The sequence below is a fragment of the Pan troglodytes genome, chromosome 4 (assembly GCF_028858775.2).
Source record: "Pan troglodytes isolate AG18354 chromosome 4, NHGRI_mPanTro3-v2.0_pri, whole genome shotgun sequence".
NCBI lineage: Eukaryota > Metazoa > Chordata > Mammalia > Primates > Hominidae > Pan > Pan troglodytes.
In genome coordinates this window covers 57,409,052-57,431,607 of record NC_072402.2, presented here as the reverse complement: position 1 = coordinate 57,431,607, position 22,556 = coordinate 57,409,052, and the positions used below count along the sequence as shown (strand labels likewise).

General features: G+C 40.8%; 1 protein-coding gene across 18 annotated transcripts in view; it reads left to right on the top strand.

Moving 5' to 3' along the window:
* GPBP1 (GC-rich promoter binding protein 1) overlaps positions 1-22,556 on the top strand; it is an 89,695-nt gene that overhangs the window by 25,078 nt on the left and 42,061 nt on the right. For 14 of the 18 annotated variants that reach the window (XM_009449137.4, XM_063810444.1, XM_024353413.3 and 11 more), the window contains one exon: positions 15,313-15,432. The exons of the other annotated variants lie outside the window; for them this stretch is intronic. In XM_009449137.4, the coding sequence (XP_009447412.1) occupies positions 15,370-15,432 (63 nt within the window). In that variant the 5' untranslated portion in view covers positions 15,313-15,369. The remainder of the gene's footprint in view (positions 1-15,312; positions 15,433-22,556) is intronic. 18 annotated transcript variants of the gene reach the window in all.

The window sequence follows — 22,556 nt, the reverse complement described above, 5'->3', positions numbered from 1 at the left end:
TTGCTTGAACCTCGGTGGCAGAGGTTGTAGCCTGGGTGACAGTGAGACTGTCTCAAATATTTATTAGTAATTATTTAACTCTTTTTGGTACTTCATTGTCATTTGCTTCACATTTTGTTTTTTTCCAGTTATGAATATATTGTTTGGCTTTGCAGTTGCAATAATTTTATGCTTAAAAGTATTTTGTTTCTTTAGGTAATAGGCATCTGTTAAACAGGAAAAATCTTACTATATCTCATGATGATAAAGTAGGATTTAATATGAATTAATCATGATTTGGACTCCAATAAATATTTCTCAAACAAAATCGAAGTACATTTACAATGGCGGGGTACACTTAGTACAGTTTTTTTCTGTGTTCTTTCAGAATACTACTATATCAATTCCACAATATTTATGTTCTTTTAACATACAAAATAGTTGTACGTAATCATACTCCTGTGAAGTAAAACTAGCGATATTCTTGTTTTGTAGATATAACAAAAGTCAGCTGTGTCATAGTGTTTATTTAGTTTCTGACTATTTTTTATAGTTTTTGACTCACAGTTTTATATTATTAGTGTTAGAACTGGGACTAGACATTGGGATATATGAACATTAGGGATGGGTGGAACCTGATGATGAGACTGAGGAGGAGCAGCCATAGGGATACAGGGGAAACCAGTAATGTGGTGTATTGGGTTAGCCCTGGAAAGGAAATTGGATGAAGGAGATAAGAATTGAAAGGTGACACTTCTCCTTCCTTTAACACATTGCTACCAGATTTATTTTCTTTTCTTTATATCTATCTATCTATCTATCTATTATACTTTAAGTTCTAGGGTACATGTGCACAACGTGCAGGTTTGTTACATATGTATACATGTGCCACGTTGGTGTGCTGCACCCATTAACTCGTCATTTACATTAGGTATATCTCCTAATGCTATCCCTCCCCCTGAGATTTATTTTCTGAAAGCATGCTTCCAGATATGTAATCGTCACTTTAAAACTTCTAAATACTTCCCTTGCCTGCTGGATTAACTTCTGATTTCTCATACTGCTGTGTGCTATTCAAGACCCCCTACTGTCTCCATACTACTAGAATTTAGGTATACCTGGAATATATTAAGTGGTGTTTGGTTGACTAGACCTAGTGGTTTCAGATGTATTTTTTAACAGTGGTTTTTTTTTTTTTCTTTTGGAGCTCTTGACTTCAAGTGATCTACCCGCCGCAAAGTGCTGGGATTACAGGCGTGAGCCACTGCGCCTGGCCCTTACTTGAAAATCTTTTTTTTTTTTTTTTTTTTTGAAACAAGTCTTGCTCTGTCTGTGGCCCATTCTTAAAGTGACTTTGTTGCCTCACCTCACCTTGCCTCACCCGTCCCCGCCCCGCCCCTCCCCTCCCCTGCTTCCTTCCCTTTCCTTCCTCTCCTTCCTTTTCTTTCTTTCGTTTTAGAATTATGCTGCTGGCCAAGGCATGGATGCAGGCAGGGAGAAACGGTGATAAATTCCATGTTCTTTCTATGTTAGTGCTTGAGAAGGTAATTTCATTTTCCGCTTAATTAAAACAAAACATAAAGCATTGTAGTTTTTGTGTCTTGAGTAAATAAGTTTGAATTTTTTTTTTTTTTTTTTTTTTTTTTTGAGATGGCGTATCATACTGTCTCCCAGACGAGTGCAGTAGCACGATCTCGGCTCACTGCCACCTCTGCCTCCTGGGTTCAAGTGATTCTTCTCCCTCAGCCTCCCGAGTAGCTGGGATTACAGGCATGCGCCACCATGGCTGGCTAATTTTTTGTATCTTTAGTAGAGTCAGGGTTTCACCAAGTTGGCCAGGCTGGCCTCGAACTCCTGACCTTGTGATTCTCCCGCCTCGGCCTCCCAAAATGCTGAGATTACAGGTGTCAGCCACTGCGCCTGGCCTGAAAATTTTAAATAACAAAACTTACTTTTGTATCTTAAGGGATACACTCCGTTGCCCAGGCTGGAGTGCAGTGGCATGATCTCGGCTCACTGCAAGCTTCGCCTCCCGGGTTCACGCCATTCTCCTGCCTCAGGCTAACAAGTAGCTGGGCCTACAGGCGCCAGCCACCACGCGCGGCTATTTTATATTTTTAGTAGAGATGGGGTCTCACCGTGTTAGCCAGGATGGTCTTGATCTCCTGACCTCGTGATTCGCCCACCTCGGCCTCCCAAAGTGCTGGGATTACAGGTGCAAGCCACCATGCCTGGCCCATGCCTGGCTAATTTTTGTATTTTTAGTAGAGAGAGGGTTTCACCATCTTGGCCAGGCTGGTCTTGAACTCCTGATCTCGGGTAATCTGCCCTCCTCGGCCTCCCAGAATGCTGGGATTACAGGCATGAGCCACTGCGCTCGGCCATGAGCCTTGTTTTTTAAAAAGTTAAATTCTGTATCGTATGAGGTAATTGTCAGGTATTTCTCTCTTTTTTTGAGTCAGGGCCTTGCTCTGTTGCCCAGGCTCATGATCCTTCTGCCTCAGCCTCCTGAGAAACTGGGACTTACAAGTGTGTGCTACCATGTGCAGCTAATTTTTTTTTTCCCGGTAAAGAAAGACTTTAATTGATGCATTGCTGCCCATGCCACACAGGAGATGGAGTTATTACTCAAATTGGTCTCCTAATTTTTAAAAATTTTTAGTAGGGATGATGTTTCACGGTGTCACCCAGGCTGGTCTCGAACTCCTAAGTGCTGGAATTATAGGCGTGCGCCACTGCATCTGGCCAGATAGTTCTTTTTGATAATATAATAGTCATGTAGCCTTATTTTTGTCCATGTTGAACTAAGCCATCTCTAGGATTTTACATAGTTCAGCAGTGTTTTTTTATACAAATTGCTTAAGAAACACCTAGGGTAGCCGACACCTAAGGTGGCCTCTTGCTGTAAGGTTATTTTACTTGATAGTAAGTAAACATTCTTTTTTATATTAAAACACATGGATATTGTAGTGCAATGCAGAAATTTCATTAACTTGTTAAACAGGTCTTGAAGACGGGTTATTTGGTTACTTTCTGAAAAATGTCTTTGGGGGGGTCAGGAGAATGGGTTTGTTAACATTCAGTAATTGCTGTGGGAAAGTTTGAGAGAGATACTGTAGTGAAAAAGTGGGCTTTTGAGGTGGGGGTACCTGGGTTCACATTGCCTAGTTTCTGTCATTTATTGGCTCTTGTAGCTTAGGGGCAAATTACTTTAATCTTTCATAATTCTGCGTTTTTTAAATTTAAGTCAGTCTGGCTTTTTTTTTTAATTTGAGATGGGGTCTCACTTGGTTGCCTAGGCTGGAGTGTAATGGAGCGATCATTGCTCACTGTAGCCTTGACTTCCCAGGCTCAGGTGATCCTCCCACCTCAGCCTTCCTAGTAGCTGGGACTACGGGTGCATGCCACTACGCTCGGCTAGTTTTTGTAGAGGCGAGGTTTCACCATGTTGACCAGGCTGGTCTCAAACTCCTGGGCCCAAGCAGTCGGGCTGCCTTGGCCTCCCAAAGTGCTAGGATTGTAGGCATGAACCAGTGGGCCTGGCTCCAGCATTGTTTTTGTTTTTTGAGATGGAGTTTCACTCTTGTCACCAGGCTGGAGTGCAAATGGCCTGATCTTGGCTCACTGCAAGCTTCACCTCCCAGGTTGAAGTGATTCACCTGCCTCAGCGTCCTGAGTAGCTGGAATTATAGGCGCATGCCACCACGCTTGGCTAATTTTTGTATTTTTAGTAGACTCAGGGTTTCACCATGTTGGCCAGGCTGGTCTCGAACTCCTGACCTGCAGTGATCAGCCTGTTTCAGCCTCCAAAAGTGCTAGGATTGCAGGCATAAGCCACCATGCCCAGCAGCATTTTTTTTTTTAAAAGCTTATCTATCATTTGAACCCTCGAAGTGATGACATTTTTTGGTATTTCAGAGAAAAAATTGCTTGTCTACACTTCTAAGAGGATTTGAGGCAGCAACATTGCATTACAGTTATTTGTTAATGCTATTAGATTGTAAGCTGTTAGAGGCAGGAATGCCCTCTCTTATGCCTTGTATCTTCCATTGCTTAGGCCATATTGCTCATATTATTAATAGCTGTTCAATAAATGAGTTGATTTAAATTAAATTTTATCCCAATGAGTTCATACTGTTTGCAATATATTTCTAAATTAAAACTTGCCAATCTTTAAAACAAAAAAGGATTCCATAGGCTGTTAGAATAAATTTCAGGGATGACTCAGTCAGATTCAGTTTGTGAGGAAAGAGAAGCTCAATAAGTAGAAATTTGTTTACCTTATGGAGAGTAAAGCTTATTTTCTTGTGGTAGTGAAGTTTATATGAAAGTTAAGTAAGTTCGTTGTAAGTTTTGATGTTCAATTATATTTTGTGTGTTGCATCTTTAATATGTCTCAAAAATTGAGAATTAAAAACATTTGTTTTCAGAATATAATGCTTTTTTAACCTTATTTTTCTTAGGAGGCTGAATGTACCATATTTATGTATATGTATGTATGTATGTACTTACATACATTTATAGCAGTTTTCATATGGAATAATTTAACAAATAGAATAATTTTTGTAACTTCCTGTTTTGATTTTTATGATAAAAATGTAAGTAAAGCATAGAAAGGGTATGGCGCTGTGGCTCACACCTATACTCCTCATACTTCGGGAGGCCGAGGCGGGCAGATCACTTGAGGGCAGGAGTTTGAGACCAGCCTGGGCAACATGGCAAAACCCTGTCTCTACTAAAAATACAAAAAAATTTAGCCAGGCCCACGTGGTGCTACACACCTGTGTAATCCCAGCTACTTGGGAGGCTGAGACAGGAGAACTGCTTGAACCCAGGAGCGGGATGTTCCAGTGACCCAAGATTGTACCACTGTACTCCAGCCTCGTGACAGAGCAAGATTCTGTCTCAAAGAAAAAAGAAAAAGAGCATAGAAAGGTGCTGACAGCTTAAGAGGTAAACTGAAGAGGATGGAGTCTTAACAAATTTCAGATAAGAGGAACAATAAAATGGAAGTTTTCAAATGTTGGGACTTTCTAATAACCTAGATTTCTTAAAAATTTATGAATGCAGTTTCATGTTTCAGATCATGTGATCTGTAAACAGATAGCTTGGTAACTAACAGATAAGACATTGGATACTTCTTTCTGGACCAAACATCTAAAAAATAGGGAAGCAATAGAATTTTTGCTACCTTTAGAGGCCATGTTCCTTAGACAGGTGTTTTCTTCTTTGAATAGTAGGGCCATTTACCATCCTTATCTGATGACCCGTAACTCTTAGTATTTATTTAAAAACAGATTTCTATGCAATGCTTAAGTACCATTGAATCAGAATCAACAAGGGAAGTCTGTAGATCGCTTAGCATGCAGTAGATGTCTACTAAATATTAATAAAGTTTCGTTAATTATGTTAAAACTGAAGCAAACAATTCAGTGGAATAAAAAGTCATAGTTTTTAAAAGTTAAAAACGTAACTCAAAAATAGAATAAACATGTTTTACAGCTTGTTTTTTTTGTTTTGTCTTGTTTTTTTTTGGTCAGTCTGGCTCTGTCGCCCAGGCTGGAGTACAGTGGCTCAATCTTGGCTTACTACAACCTCCACCTCCCAGGCCCAAACCATCCTCTTGCCTCAGCCTCCTGAGTAGCTGGGACAACAGGCCTGCACCACCACACCTGGCTAATATTTGTATTTTTTTGATAGAGATCGGATTTTGCCACGTTGACCAGGCTGGTCTCAAACTCCTGGATTCGGGCGATACCCCGACCTGGGCCTCCCAAAGTGCTGGGATTATAGGCATGAGCCACTTTGCCTGGCTCGATTGATTTTTAAAAATTACTTTCCTTGAATTTAAACCTGACACTTTTGAAAATTTTGGGTCAGTTATGTTAGTGTCTCTCAGGTTTGGCTTTTCTCTTGTTTAGATTCAGGTTATTTACCTTTGGTCTAGAATATTACAGAAGTGGTGCTTGTTTTGTTCAGGCACACAATATCAGTTTGACCTGTTACTGATGTTGTTCACTTTAATTTGTTGATTAAGGGTGCATTTGCCAGGCTATTTCACTGCAAAGCTGCAATTAATTTTTTGGGGGAATGAGGTACTTAGAAATTATAGAATAACCTGTTTCCTAAATTTACATACATTTATTTATATTTATCTGGATTTATGTTTTTTAATTTATTCAAGAGATTATAATATAGTACTCTACTTACTTTTATTAAAGTAAAAATAACATCACATAAAGTTAATCACTTAAAGCATACAATTCATTGGCATTTAGTACATTCATAGTGTTTTCAAGCCTCCACCTCTATCAAGTTCCAGAATGTTTTCATCACCCCAAAAGAAAACTGTCTCTAAGCAGTCACCCGCATTCCACCCTCCCAACAGTCTCTAGTAACACCAGTTTGCTTTTTTTCTCTATGAATTTACCTGTTATGGATACCTCTTATAACTTGAGGCATACAACGTGATCTTTTGTGTCTGGCTTCTCTTTGTTTTTGACGTTTATACTCAGCATGTGTTAGTAATTCATTCCTTTTTATCGTTACGATTTCATTGTGTATGCCACATTTTCTTTTGTCTATTGATGGACATTTGGGGTGTTTCTACCTTTTGGCTACTGTGAATAGTGCTGTTTTGAACACTGGTGTACAACAATTTGAGCATCCTTTCTCAATTCTTCTGTGTATATACCTAGCAATGGTATTTCCGAGTCATGTGGTAATTGCGTGTTTGACTTTTTAAGGATTTGCCAAACTTCTACAGTTGTTGAACCCTTTTACCTTCACACCAGCAATATATAAGGGTTCTGGTTTTTCCACATCTTTGCTAACATTTATTTTCTGGTTTTTTTTTTTTTTTTTCATATTTTGATTATAGCCATTCTAGTGGGAGCGAAGTACTATTATTTCATTGTGGTTTTGATTTGCATTTCCCTAATGATACTGAGTATATTTTATGTGGTTATTGGCCAGTTGTTTATCTTCTTGGGAAAATATTCAAGTGCTTTGCCCATTTTTATTTTATTTATATATATTTTGAGACAGGATCTTGTTCTGCTACTCAGGCTATAGTGCACTGGCACTATCAAGGCTCACTGCAGTACCCACCTCCTGGTCACAGGCGATCCTTCCACCTCAGCCTCCTGAGTGGCTGGGAATACAGGTGTGCCCCACCACACCTGGCTAAGTTTTAAACATTTTTTTGTAGAGATAGGGACTCACTGTGTTGCCCAGGTTAGTCTCAAACTCCTGGGTCAAGTGATCCTCCTGCCTTGGCCTCCTAGAGTGCTGGGATTACAGGCACAAGCCATTGCATTTGGCCCTTTGTACATTTTAAAATTGAGTTGTCTGTTTGTTGTTGAGTTGTAAGAGTTCTTTATATATTCTGGATACTAGACCTTATTAGATATGAGGTGCATATATTTTCTTCTGTCAGTTGTCTTTTTACTTTATAGAAAATATTTTTTGCACATGTTTTAAATTTTCATGAAGTTCAGTTTTTGTTTTCTTTTTTTAATTGTTACTCTTGGTTTTGGTGTCATATTTAAGAATTCATTGCCAAATCCAAGGTCAGGAAGCTTTATCTCCCTGTTTTCTTCTAAGAGTTTTATAGTTTTTGCTTTTATATTTAGGTCTGTGATTTATTTTGAGTTTATTTTATTTATTTATTTTTGAGACAGAATCTTGCTCTGTTGCCCAGGCTGGAGTGTAGTAGCGCGATCCCGGCTCACTGCCACCTCTGCCTCCTGGGTTCAAGCTATTGTCCTGCCTCAGCCTCCCAAGTAACTGGGATTACAGGCACCTACAACAATGCCATGTTGGGTTTTGCCATGTTGGCCAGGCTGGTCTCGGACTCCTGACCTCAAGCGATCCACCTGCCTTGGCCTCCCAAAGTGCTGGAATTACAGGCGTGAGCTACTGCACCCAGCTGAGTTTATTTTTGTATATGGTTTGGGTAGGGGGGTCCAATGGCTATTTAGTTGTCCCGGTCTGTTTTTTTGAAAAGACAATTCCGTATTGAATGATCTTAGCACTCTTGTTGAAAATAACTTGGATATAGATGTGTGGGCTTATTTCTGGTTTATATGTCTGTTCTTAGGCCATACTACAGTTTTGATCACTATGGCCAAGGTGCGAGGATTGCTTGATTCCAGGAGTTTGAGACCAACCTGGGCAACATAGACCCCATCTCTACGAAAAGTATTTTTAAAATTAGCTTGGTGTGGTGGGGCATGCCTATATTCCCAACCACTTGGGAGGATGAGGTGGTAGGGTCGTTTGCACCCAGGTGGTGGAGGCTGCATTGAGTCATGGTAGTGCCACTGTACTCCAGCCTGGGTGATAGAGTGAGACTTTGTCTCGAAAAATAATCAAAATGGGCAAAGGACTTGAATATTTTTCCTAAGAAGATCTACAAATGGCCAGCTCACTGTTAATTTACAGTAAGTTTTGAAATAGGGAAGTGTGAGTTCTGTAACTTTATTCTTTTTCTGCATTGTTTTTGGATGTTTAGGGCCCCTCGCACTTCCAAAGGAAATTGAGAATGGCCTTTTTTATTTCTGTACAAAAGAGAGTGTTGGATTTTTTTTCTTTTTTGAAATAGTGAAACTTAGTGAAAGGTTCTCTTATCCCCTTTGCAGGGCATGTGATGGGGGTGTGCTTCTTTGGCACCCCACTGCTCAAATCTCTAGGGAGAGCATGCAGACAGGGCAGGCTGTGGGACTCCGACCCCACGGCAGCACCTAGGGGTGAATGTTTACAGCTCCTGAAGCCCCAGTGGGCATGTGTTACAGGGTGCCCTTTTAGTCTAGCCATCCGTAGGCGGCTTGTGTTAGCTCAGTTAGATGCCTTGCCTTATCGCAAGGACAGAGGGCTTTTTTGCCTTGGTGTATGGGAAGAATCAGATCACACGTGGGCTTGGAGAACGAGTGCAAGGTTTTATTGAGTGGAAGTTTCCAGCAGATGGATGGGAAGCCAGGAGGGAGATGGAGTGGGAGGGTGTTTTCCCCTGGAGTCCTGCAGCTCAGTGACCTGGGCTCTCCTCTGACCGCACCAGCCAAACCCAGCCAAACTTCACGCCCTTCTTTGGTCGATGGCCTGCCAGCCTGCTTTCTGTCAATGTGGTATTCCACCGGCATGCTTCCCTGGACATCCAGCTATTTGTGTGTTCTTCCGCCGATATGTCCTCGATGACGTCCAGCCACTTGTGTCTCTGCCTACTAGAGTCTCTGAGGGTTTTATAGGCACACGATGGGGGTGTGACTGGCAGAGTGGTCTTGGGAAATGCATCATTTGGTCAGGAAAACAGAAATGCCTGTCCTCACCTAGATCCGTGGGCAGAGAACCGGGGATGGAGCCCTCGCGAGGGACCATGCCCTTCCCTTCCCAGCGCTTGCCTGCACACTTCTGTATCAGTAGGGTCTTACTCTTTCTCAGGGGATTGGAGCCCTAGCCAGGGACCATGCCCTTTTCTTCCCAGCACTTCCTTGCCTCCTTCCATATCAATAGAGTCTCATTTTGTTGCTCAGGCTGGAGTGCAGTGGTGTGATCTTGGCTCACTGCAACCTCCACTTCCCGGGCTCAAGCGATCCTTCCGCCTCAGTGTCCCAAGTAGCTGGGACCACAGGTATGAGCCACCATGCCTGGCTGATTTTTTTATTTTTAGTAGGGACGGGGTTCACCATGTTGCCCAGGCTGGTCCTGAGCCACTGAGCTCAAGTGATCTGCTCACCTCGTCCTCCCAAAGTGCTGGGATTATAGGCGTGAACCACTGTAGCCTGGCCGGGTGTTGGAATTTTAAGAGATTATGTTGAATCTGTAGATCATGTTTGGGTAGTGTTGTTGTCTTAACAGTGTTGAGTTTCCCAGTCCTCAAACACAGGGATATCTGTCTTTTGTTTTTCTTTTTTTTTTTTTTTTGAGACAGAGTCTCACCCCGTCGTCCAGGCTGGAGTGCAATGGCGTGATCTCGGCTCACTGCAACCTCCGCCTCCTGGGTTCAAGCGATTCTCCTACCTCAGCCTTCCAAGTAGCTGGGATTACAGGTGCTTGCCTCCATGCCCAGCTAATATTTTATTTTAGTAGAGATGGGGTTTCACCATGTTGGCCAGCCTGGTCTCAAACTCTTGACCTCATGTGATCCACCTGCCTGGGCCTCCCAAAGTGCTGGGATTACAGGCTTGAGCCACTGTGCCGGGCCAGGGATGTCTTTCTGTTTAGGTCTTTTAACATTTCTTTCAGCACTGTCTTAATAGTTTTTGGTGTGCAAGTCTTAACATTTTCTTGGTTATATTTATTTATTATAGGTATTTTATGCTTTTGGATTTTACTGCGAATTGAGTTGTTTTCCTAATTTCTTTTTTGGATTGTTAATAGTGTATACACAGACAGCTGTTTTTGTGTGTTGATCTTGTATCTTGGCAGCGTTCCTGAATTTAATTAGCTCTAATACATATTTTTTTCTGGACTCTTTAGAATTTATATAAGATCATGTGATCTGTGAATAGGAATAATTTTACTTTTTCCTTCCCAATTTGGATGCCATTTAAAAAAATACGACACTGTCTCACTATGTTTCCCAGGCTGGAGTGTAGTGCTTTTCACAGGTGCCATTATAGCACTCTACAGCCTCAAACTGTGGGGCTCTAGCACTTCTCCCGTCCCAGGCTCCCAAGTATCTGGGACTACAGGTGCTTTGCACTGTGGTGGCTCAGGATGCCTTTCATTTCTTTTCTTGCCTAGTTGCAGTGGTTAGAACGTCTACTACAGTGTTGAATAGAGCTTGTGAAAGCAGGGCATTCTTGTCTTGTTCCTGATCTTAAGGGGAAAGCTTTCAGTCTTTCACCATTGAGGATGATGTGCTGTGGTTTTTTTTAATAGATGCTGTTTATCAGGTTGAGCAGGTTTCCTTCTTGTTTCTAGTTTGTTGAGTATTTTTATAATTAAAGGGTGCTAGATTTTGTCAAATGCTTTTTCTGCATCAATTAAGATGATCGTTTGGTATTTTTCTTTCATGTTATTAATATGGTGTATTATTGATTGATTTTTGTATGTTGAGTCACTCTTGCATTCCTGGGAAAATACTACTTTGTATGGTGTTTAATCCTTTTAATATGCTGCTAGATTTGGTTTACTAGTATTTCATTGAGGATTTTTACTCAGTACTTTGGTTGTAGTTAGAATTCCTTAGCTATTGGTTGATTTTGGGTGTTTTTGATGGTCTTTGTGATTTTAAAGCTTATTTTAAAGTTTTCTGAAATCATTATAAAGACAGTAAGTTTGTTATTCTGATGAAATCAATTTGAGTAAGTTTTTCTTTGAGAACGTGGCACAAATTTGGTAGGGTCAGAAATAAAACATAACAAGAAAGAGAAAAAAGTCTCATCTATTTGTGTATTTTTTGCCAAAGTGTATTCTTTTTCAGTCTGAAGAATAATCTTTTTTTAAAAATTAAAAGTCAGGCATGTGCACTTAAAGATGTACACTTAGGTTTTATTTTTTTCAGAACCAGCTTTCTCCCAGGGAAATTTTTATTCTTCATGGATGTCATGAATAAATTGTAAATTGGGTGACAGAGAAAAAAATTAGGGTTTTCATACTAGCAGTATTTGTGTATCTTAAACTCTTTATGTCCACATGGGACCTTCAGATATGACAGAATCCAGTAGATTTCTTAAAAAAAATTTTTTTAAGCCAGTCAAATTTAGTATTGGGGGGCCAGTAGAAGATTTCTAATAAGCTGTGGAATCCTGACTCCTGAGTTGTTAGTAGGACTGTTGATTTGCCTTTTTTGAGGGGGAGGGTAGTTGTCTCCTGTATGTACCTGGTTGTTGTGTATGTGTAAAGGAAATATTTAATACATAAACATTTTAGTTGGTCTATTTCTAAAGTTGTTTGTAGTTTACTAGGGCTGCCATAATCAAATACCACAGACTGGGTGGCTTAAACAACAGACATTTATTTTCTCAGTTTTGGAGGTTCTAAGTTCAGGGTAGAGGCATCAGCAGAGGGTTGGTTGCCTCTGAGACCTCTCTCTTTGGCTTGTAAATGACTGCCTGCTTGCTGCCTCTTCACGTGGTCCTTTTATCTGTGCATGTGTCCAAATTTCTTATAAGGGCACAGTCTGATGGGAATAGAACCCACTCTAATTGCCTCATTTGCAGTTAATCACTTCTTTAAAGACCTTATCTTCAAATATTGCTACATTTGAGGTATTGGGGGCTATGACTTCAACATACAAATCTTGTTGGTTGGGGGGACACAGTTCAACCCATAACATACACAGGGAAAGGAAGAAGAGACAAAATCAGATGTCACAATGCAGTTAAGATGAGTGGTGTGGAACTTGTGAAACTTTAATTAGCCTTTATATACTTGTGTAACTGCCATAGCCATAACAATACTGCCTTTTTTTTTTTTTTAATCTTTTTTCAGAACATGAGTTAACTTCTTTTTTTGAGATAGGATCTTCTCTGTCACCTGGGCTGGAGTACAGTGGCGTGATCATAGCTCACTGCAGCCTCAAACTTCTGGTCTCAAGCAGTCTTCTTCCCTCAGTCTCCCTAGTAGCTGGGACTACAGGCATGGACCACCACACTCAGCCGGTTTTTAAAATTTTTTGTAGAGACGGGAGTCTTACCATGTTGCCAAGGCTGGCCTCAATCTCCTGGGCTCAAGGGAGCCTCCCACTTCACCTCCCAGAGTGCTGGGATTACAGGTGTGAGCCTCCACACCAGGCCCATACTTTAAGAACTAGATTTAAATTAAAGTTAATATAAAGACATTGCAGAAATGAATAGGTGATTTTAGTGGTTTGCCTCCGGGAATTTTTGTTGTTGTTGTTGTTGTTGTTGTTGTTGTTGGAGATGGAGTTTCCTCCTTGCCCAGGCTGGAGTGCAGTGGCGCGATCTCTGCTCACTGCAACCTCCGCCTCCCGGGTTCAAGCAATTCTCCTGCCTCAGCCTCCTGAGTAGCTGGGATTACAGGCATGCACCACCATGCCCGGCTAATTTTGTATTTTTAGTAGAGACGAGGTTTCTCCTTGTTGGTCAAACTCCCAACCTCAGGTGATCTGCCCACCTCGGCCTCCCAAAGTGCTGGGATTACAGGCGTGAGCCGTCGTGCTCGGCCATTACATAACTTTTTACCATTTTGTATGATATGCCTTTTTGAAAATTTATCAATTTTAATTAAAAAAAAAATTTTTTTTTTTTTGAGACAGAGTCTTCCTCTGTCATCCAGGCTAGAGGGCAGTGGCGCGATCTCGGCTCACTGCAACCTCCACTTCCCAGGTTCAAGCGATTTTCCTGCCTCAGCCCCCTGAGAAGCTGGGATTACAGGTGCCCACCACCGTGCCCTGCTAATTTTTGTATTTTTATGGGGTTTCACCATTTTGGCCAGGCCGATCTCGAACTCCTGACCTTGTGATCCACCCACCTCAGCCTCCCAAAGTGTTGGGATTATACATGAGCCCAGCCCATTTTTGGTTAAGTTCTCTGAAGTTTCTGGCCAGGAAGTTGTTGGAAAAGTGTGTAAATACTAAATACTAAATACTAAAATACTAAAGCACCGTTTAGTATTTAACTTCATGTTAAAAGATGAAAATATTTTATAAATTTTCAGACACCTTAGTTTTCATTGTTACTCCACAAGACTTTGACATTTAATGCCAATAGAAATAAATAGGACTCTGAATACCTGAATTTTTGTGATGTGCAGTATATTTTGGTTAGACATAGTCTTAAAACCTGTATTTTGTTTCATGAGTGTTTTATTGGAATTCCTCTTAAGGTTTTCAAGTTGTATCAGAGTTTTTCTCCCTAAGCCCATATTGAGCATTTAAACATTTTCACTTACATTGCCAGTTTTAACTAGTTGTATTTGTTTTTTATATCTGGTTACTCTTAACCTTTCTTTTCTTTTTTTTTTTTTTTTTTTTTTTTTTGAGACGGAGTTTTGCTCTTGTTGCACAGGCTGGAGTGCAGTGGCTCTATTTCGGCTCACTGCAATCTCCATCTCCCGGGTTCAAGCAATTCTCTTGCCTCAGCCTCCTGAGTAGCTGGGATTACAGGCGCACACCACCACACCTAGCTAATTTTTTTTGTATTTTTGGTAGAGACAGGGTTTCACTATGCTGGCCAGGCTGGTCTTAAACTCCTGACCTCAAGTGATCCACCTGTCTGCCTCAGCCCCCTCCCTCAAAGTGATGGGATTATACGCGTGAGCCACAATGCCAGGACCATTCCCTGGTTTATTTTAGAACAGTCCAGATGTATCATCAATTTAGTTGTAAAGATTTGAGTATATGTCTTTTTTTTATTATTTTTTTCAGAGGGAGCCTTGCTCTTTTGCCCAGGCTGGAGTGCAGTGGCGTGATCTTGGCTTACTGCAACCTCTGTCTCCCAGGTTCAAGTGATTTTCCCGCCTCAGCCTCTCAAGTAGCTGGGATTATAGGCACCCACCACCATGCCCAGCTAATTTTTTATTTTAGTAGAGATGGGGTTTCACCATGTTGGCTAGGCTGGTCTCGAACTCCTGACTTCAGGTGATCTGCCCTCCTCGGCCTCCCAAAGTGCTGGGATGACAGGCATGAGCCACTGCGCTTGGCCGGTGTCTTCCTTCTAAAACATCATAACCACCACACCATTATCACATCTAAAGTGATTATTCCTTAGTGCCATTTAATAAGATCTAGCTTATGTTCAAAGTTCTGATTGTTTCATAATTTTCTTTTTTTTTTTTTTAAGATTGATTTGTTCACATAAAGGATTCTTAGTTCATCTGCCCATTAAAAGCCACTATTTGTCGTAGAAACCAGTTCATTTAACCTTTAGATTATCACTTCCCCCAGATGTCCTTTAACTTGTTCTCCATCTTGAATGTCCTGCTAATTGGTAGTTAAATCAGATTTCAAATTTTATTTTAGGTGGGCACAAGACTACATCATAGATGGTACTCTGTATTTCATTTTGGGTTATATCAGGAAACATTTGATGTCTAGTTGTCTATTTGACTTTTTAATAAAAGCTATACTGAGGTATACTTTATGAAAAAACCAGTTTTAAGTTTATAATTTGAGGTTTGACAAATGTGTACAGTTGTAATAACCACCGCAATCAAGATAATACTCAGTTACCCAGAAAATTCCATCTTCTTTCTTGCAGTCATCCCCCTTCCAAGTTGATCTATTTTCTATCTCTATAGTTTTGTCTTTTCTAGATTTTCATTATAAATAGAATCCTATAGTAGTAAGTAGTAAGATCATTGTAATATAAAGGCGCTAATTTTTGGCCAGGAGCTGCAGGTCTAATTCCTTCCATTTTTATGTGACAGGGACTTGCCATGAGGTGTTGAAGCCTTGTTTCACTGAGTTGGAGAGACTGGACCTAAATGGCGCAGCATGACTTTGCTCCAGCCTGGCTTAATTTCCCTACTCCACCATCATCAACAAAGGTACTCTTTCTGCATCTTTCTTTCTGTCTGCTTCTCTTGCATTCATTTTTTACACAAATGTAATTAAGTCATGGAGGAGTAATAATATCTTTGCAGAGAAGTACATTTGTGGCTGGGTGCGGTGGCTCACCCCTGTAATCTCAGCACTTTGGGAGGCTGAGGTGGGTGGATCACCTGAGGTCAGGAGTTGAAGACCAGCCTGACCAACATGGAGAAACCCTGTCTCTACTAAAGATACAAAATTAGCCAGGCGTGGTGGTGCATGCCTGTATTCCCAGCTATTCAAGAGGCTGAGGTGGGAGAATCACTTGAATCGGGGAGGCAGAGGTTGTGGTGAGCTGAGGTCGCGCCATTGCACTCCAGCCTGGGCAACAAGAGCGAAACTGTCTCAAAACAAAACAAAACAAAAACAAAAACCCAAAACATTTATATTAACATCTAAGTTATTTAATTTGTTGGCTCTATTAAAATTTTTTTTTTGAGACAGAGCTTTGCTCTGTCGCCTAGGCTGGATTGCAGTGGCATGATCTTGGCTTATTGTAGCCTACACCTCCTGGGTTCAAGCGATTCTTCTGCCTCATCCTCCTATTTGGGATTACAGGTGTGGGTCACCATGCCTGACTAATTTTTGTATTTTTATTAATAGTAGAGGTGAGGTTTTGCCATGTTGGCTAGGCTGGTCTCTAACGCCTGACGTTAAGTGATCTGCCCGCCTCAGTCTCCCAAAGTGCTGGGATTACAGGCATGTGCCACCGTGCCCAGCCTGTTCTATTAGTTAACAAGTCAGTTTTTATTATACCATCAGCGTACACTAAGCCATTTATTTCAAAGTTGTCTTTTGTAGTAATCAGAGTTTCACAAATTTTAATTCTTACCAGTCATATACTTTGAACAGAGCATCTTACCTTTTTCTATACTGTTTTTTACTCTTAAATGGATTGACTTGTTAATGATATCCACCATACATGATGTACTTCAGTTTGCAGAGTGCTTTGCTGAACATTATCTAATTTGTTCATAATTCCATGAATGTGGTGATTTAGAATTATTCTTAGTCCCTGCTGTACTCATTTTAAATATTGATCTCCTTTATGAGGGAAAGTAAAATGATTGAGGTGCAGAGTAAAGGGTTTGTGCACAGTCACTTTGGGATGAGGGTGATTTATCTGAGTTTTCTGTGTCTTTCCCCATCTTTCTGTAAAGCTGTTTGCCTCATTTGATATCAAACCCATCCGTTAGGCTCCATTAATTCCCAGCTGATTGCTCTATTGTTTTCATTAATGCCTGAAGGGCCTAAATTTGATCCATGCTCTGATCCAATTTAGTTATGGCAGGTGTAGTTTTGAGGCCCAGTCTCCTGAGGTTGGTTCTGACCCTAGTAGGGCTCTCCTTACGTATCTCTTTCTCAGGTTCATTCAGAACTAGCTGGCCTGTGATTCAGCTTATTGCTCTTCATGGAGAGGAGCTACTTATTTTCTTACTACCAGTATCTCCATTGTTTCTGAGAGGGCTGTTAGTGTTTGAATAAAGTTAGTTCCTTTGAGAGACTGCTTCTTACCCTTGGCAAAATCTTTGAGTCATTACTCCACGCGCTAGGTGGAGCAATAGCCTGAATCTTCTAAGTTTTTCCAGTGTGAAACTACTTATTGCTTCTTCAGCTTATTGCTCTTCATGGAGAGGAGCCTCTTATTTTCTTACTACCAGTATCTCCATTGTTTCTGAGAGGGCTGTTAGTGTTTGAATAAAGTTATTTCCTTTGAGAGACTGCTTCTTACCCTTGGCAAAATCTTTGAGTCATTATTCCACGCGCTAGGTGGAGCAATAGCCTGAATCTGAGTTTTTCCAGTGTGAAACTACTGCCCTATTAGATAGCTGGAGCAAGAGCAATTAGGGCCTCAGTGTTCTTGGGCTGATGAACCTGGGGTAGAGCCTTCATTCTGAGTGGGGGTTGGGTGGAATAAAGGAGCTCCAGAGTTCTCGACTGTAGTTATCAGAACTTTAACTTCTTCAGTTGGAATTGGAGAGGGTGAGAAATGTTGGCAGTCTGCCTCTCCCAGTAAGGTGTACCCCCCTTGTTTAGAAGATGATAGAGGGGAAGAAACCTGTCTTCTTGATTACAGCTGCCCAGATTGGATGTGGGGAGGGTAGCTGGTTGTAGCTCAAGTGCTGCAGACTCTTGCAATTGAGTTTTAGTCTGAACAAGTACAACTGGGGAAAACGATTAAAAAACAAAACACCGTGGTCGGGCGTGGTGGCTCACACCTGTAATCCCAGCACTTTGGGAGGCACAGGTGGGCAGATCACTTGAGGTCAAGAATTCGAGACCAGCCTAGCTAACATGGCCCAAACCCCGTCTCTACTAAAAATACAAAAATTAGCTAGGTGCGGTGGCATGAGAATCACTTGAACCTGGGAGGTAGAGGTTGCAGGGAGCCGAGATCGTGCCACTGCAGTCCAGCCTGGGTGAAGGAGTGAGACTCTGTCTCAAAAACAAAACAAAACAAAAAACACTAAAAGTCTGAAAATAATTCTAAGGGCACATAGCAAATGAAGAAACATTTATTTAAGAAAATCTGAAAACTTCGTGTTTCTGTACTATTCTTCTGATAACCTGCTTTACTTTCTCCTTATGAACATTTTTTCAAAGCCTTTTCATATATCTGGAACGCTTTTTTTTTCATATAAATAAGACTCGAATGGCTCATGACTACAATTTCAGGAACAATGTGAATTTTGCAATATCGTTATATATTAGGACTCACTAAGGAATGTTGATTTAACTTATATAAATAAAAATAGAATAGTTTTTTACAGGTACATTTACAGACATTCAAGGAGAGTGCAAATTATTAAAATTGTCTATTTTTAAGATGTGCTAAGAATTTTTGAAGCAGATGCTAGAAGTGGACTTTTTTGATAGATTATATGCCACTAGTGATTTCTTTAATAGTCTGCAAAGTGGAAAATAGCGGCATATTCTGATAAAAAGTCGTAATACAATTTTTTTGGTCAAGTTATTTTGTTAGGGGAGCTTTTTGATGGGCCTTCCCTCCAGCATGATCTAGTGTGTAAACATAAAACAACTACTGCCTGGGTGCGGTGGCTCACGCCTATAATCCCAGCACTTTGGGAGGCCGAGGTGGGCGGATCGCCTGAGGTCAGGAGTTTGAGACCAGCCTGACCAACATGGAGAAACCCCGTCTCTACTAAAAATACAAAATTATCCCGGTGTGGTGGTGCATACCTTAATCCCAGCTACTTGGGAGGCTGAGGCTGGAGAATCGCTTTAACCGGGAGGGTGGAGGTTGTGGTGAGCCGAGATCGTGCCATTGCACTCCAGCCTGGGCAAGAAGAGTGAAATACTGTCTCAAAACAAACAAACAAAAAACACAAAAAAACACAACTACAAATGGTCAAAGATCTACCTGTAACTGTCTAGATATTTGCCTCTAAATAATGAGACAATGCGAATGCAAAGAGCCAGTATAATTAAGAATATGACCATTTTCAGAAAAAGCATATTGACTCTCTTGGGCCAGATGTGGTGGCTCACACCTATAATCCCAGTACTATGAGAGGCTGAGGCTGGAGAATCTCTTGAGGCCAAGAGTTTGAGAACAGCCTGGGCAACATGGTGAAACCCTGTCTCTCTACAAAAGTAAATTAAATAAATGAAAATTTTCACACAGATTAAGAGTTTATTTAAAAATATCTTTCTCATAAATACTAGTTAATTTCTTTTCACTTATGAAATTTTTTATAGTAATTTATACTTTTGGTTCAGGCAAGCTGTGTTCATTTTGATTTAAAGTAATTCCTATAGGTGTTTTGACTTTTCTAGACTATAAGACCTGTGTAAAAGAAAAAATAAACAAAAAAACCCCACTTTTTTTCCTCTCTACTCTCAACACAGAACACTTCTATAACCACATAATTTGGATTCTCCCCCTCAAAGCAGTTCTCCAGCAGACACTACCTGGGTATCCTATAATTCATTTCAGTTCTGACACTGTCTGCTTGGGATAGGGTCAGATCCCACAGGTTAAATGTTCAGTCCCACAAGACTGCTTTCACTTCAGATGCCAATAGCCAGTCCCAGTCACCAGTACTCCTCACTGGTTACAAACCAGGATTTCTGCAACCACCCCCATTGGGTCTGAACAATTTGTTGGGATGGCTCAAAGAATTCAGCGAAACACATTTGCTGATTTTATTATAAAGGTTACAGGTGAATAGATTGATAATGGTGAGGTATTAGGTGAGGGGAGGTGGTGTGGTGTGTGGAGCTTCCATGCCCTGTCTGGGTGTACTACCCTCCCAGCACTTTCATGTGTTCAGCAATTGGTCTATGGGTGGTGGGGCTGAAAGTTCATACCCTCTAATCACTTGATTTTTCCTGTTACTGGCCCTGCGCTGAGACTGTTGGGGGCCCCAGTCTAAGTGACTATTAACATAAACTTGAGTTATCACAGGGACTTGATAACTTGATTTCACCTCAAGTGATCCGCCTGCCTCTACCTCCCAGTGTGCTGGGATAACAGGCGTGAGCCACCACGCTCGACCCGGAATCAATTTTATAATTTGGAATTTTGTTCTCGCATAAGGACTTATCAGGTCCTAATAAATTTTGGCCATATGTGTTGAAAAAGATACACTTAAGTTATAAAATTCTCCTATAGAATATAATTTTAGGGTTTGAAGATGGATCTTAGTGATCATCTAAACCTTATACAGATTTTGGAAGGTTAACTGAATTGTTTTCACATAGCTGATTAGTGTGAGCCTAGATTAGAATCCAGGATGCATCTGCTATTCTGTGATCTTTCCATAGGACTCATTTTGGAATTCTGTAAAATGAGTAAAAATTCATAGACTGTAAAAAAGGGATTTGAGGCCAGGCGTGGTGACTCACATCTGTAATCCCAGCACTTTAGGAGGCCAAGGCTGGTGGATCACCTGAGGTCAGGAGTTCAAGACCAGCCTGGCCAACATGGTGAAACCCCGTCTCTACTAAAAATACAAAAATTAGCCGGGTGTGGTGGCACATGCCTGTGGTCCCAGCTACTCGGGAGGCTGAGGCAGGAGAATCGCTTGAACCCGGGAGGCAGAGGTTGCAGTGAGCCCAGATCCCGCCACTGAACTCCAGCCTGGGTGACAGAGCGAGACTCTGTCTCAAAACAAAAAAAACAAAAAAAAAACAAAAAAAAAAAAACAAAAAAAACCACAACAAAACCACACACACACAAAACAAATAATTAAAATTAAAAAAAAAAAAAGGTACTTGAAATTGTTGGGGAATGGAGACCTCTGTTGATTAAGCCACTGAAATCAATTCTTGTTATTGACTTTTGCCACCCTCTCATTCGTTTGTGGGTCCCTGGAATTCCCTTGTACCGAGCTGCTCTTGTTTGTCTTTTAAGTCAGCATTTTCCCCAGTCCTGCCTGGATGCATTTGGGTTTCCTGCTTTCCTCTTTTGTCATTTTCTCTGAAATAAATGTAAGACTTCTTGTAATTTTTAAGTGATTTCATAGCTAACATAAAGCACAGTAATAAAAATTAGCATCTGGGCCGGGTGCGGTGGCTCATGCCTGTAATCCCAGCACTTTGGGAGGCCGAAGCAGGGGGATCACCTGAGGTTGGGAGTTCGAGACCAGCTGGACCAACGTGGAAAAACCCTGTCTCTACTAAAAGTACAAAATTAGCTGGGCTTGGTGTCGCGTGCCTGTAATCCTAGCTACTCGGGAGGCTGAGCAGGAGAATCGCTTGAACCCGGGAGGCAGAGGTTGTAGTGAGCTGAGATTGTGTCAGTGCACTTCAGCCTGGGCAACAAGAGTGAGACCCTGTCTCAAAAAAAAAAAAAAAAAAAGAAAAAATCTGGAAAGATACACAAAACATTAAAAAAAAGCTTGTAAATACTTGTCTTCATTTAAATGTTAACTTGAAGTTAAGATTGGTAATTTAAAAAATTAAAAAAAAAATAGAGACAGGGTCTCACTATCTTGCCCAGGCTGGTCTTGAACTACTGAGCTCAGGAGATGCTTCTGCCTTGGCCTCCCAAAGTGTGATTACAGATGTGAGCCATTGAGCCTGGCTGATAATTGTTAACGTGCGTTGAAATTCTCAATGCTTTTTGGACCTGACTCTTGATTAATTTATATAGGCCCTCATAATGATGATGGTTTTACTCTTAGAATTTGGAACGCCAGTTCTAAATTCTGAATTCTTCTAATTAAAAATTAGCTTTAGAAAATAGTTGACAATTTAAACTCTTTTTTTTTTTTTTTTTTTTTGAGATGGAGTCTCGCTCTGTTGCCCAAGCTGGAATGCAGTGGTGTGATCTCTGCTCACTGTAACCTCTGCCTCCCAGGTTCAAACGATTCTCCTGCCTCAGCCTCCTGAGTAGTTGGGATTACAGGTTCCTGCTATCACACCCAGCTGATTTTTGTATTTTTAGTAGAGATGGGGTTTCATCATATTGTCCAGGCTGGTCTTGAACTCCTGACCTCAGGTGATCAACCTGACTCGGCCTCTCAAAGTGCTAGGATTACAGGCACGAGCCACTGCACCCCGCCCAATTTGAACTCTTAACTAGCAGTATTTGAGATTTGTTTCTTTGCCCAAAGTGGTTTTGACAAACACAATACTTTCTAGTGATACTTTTATTGTACCTTTTCTGTCTTTTTCTTTCTCAGAATCATCATTTATGAATTCTATTTGTAATTAACCTCTTGTTTTCTGCCATAGACTTTTGTTTACCCACATCGTTTCTCTTTTTAATATTGTTCTGAGTAATTGGAACAGACATTAATTAGTATTGCATTCTCTACTTAAATTAAACGGCAGTATTTATTTTTTGTTTGAAAAGATGGCATGAAGATTTGAATTAAGGGTAAAAATGTTTTCAGAACTGTATGGCAGTAGTTTTGAGATGTGTAGAACTTTAGCCCCATCATGTGGTAAAAATTTAAACTGCATGTGGCTGAGTATAAATCTCTTATTTAGGGCAGTGACTTTTAAACTGTTGATTGTGACCTGTAGTGAGAAGGATATTTTACACAGTCTTTTCATTTTCATGTATATGTAACAAATTTTATATACCTGTGGCGCACTAGTTTTTTCTTTT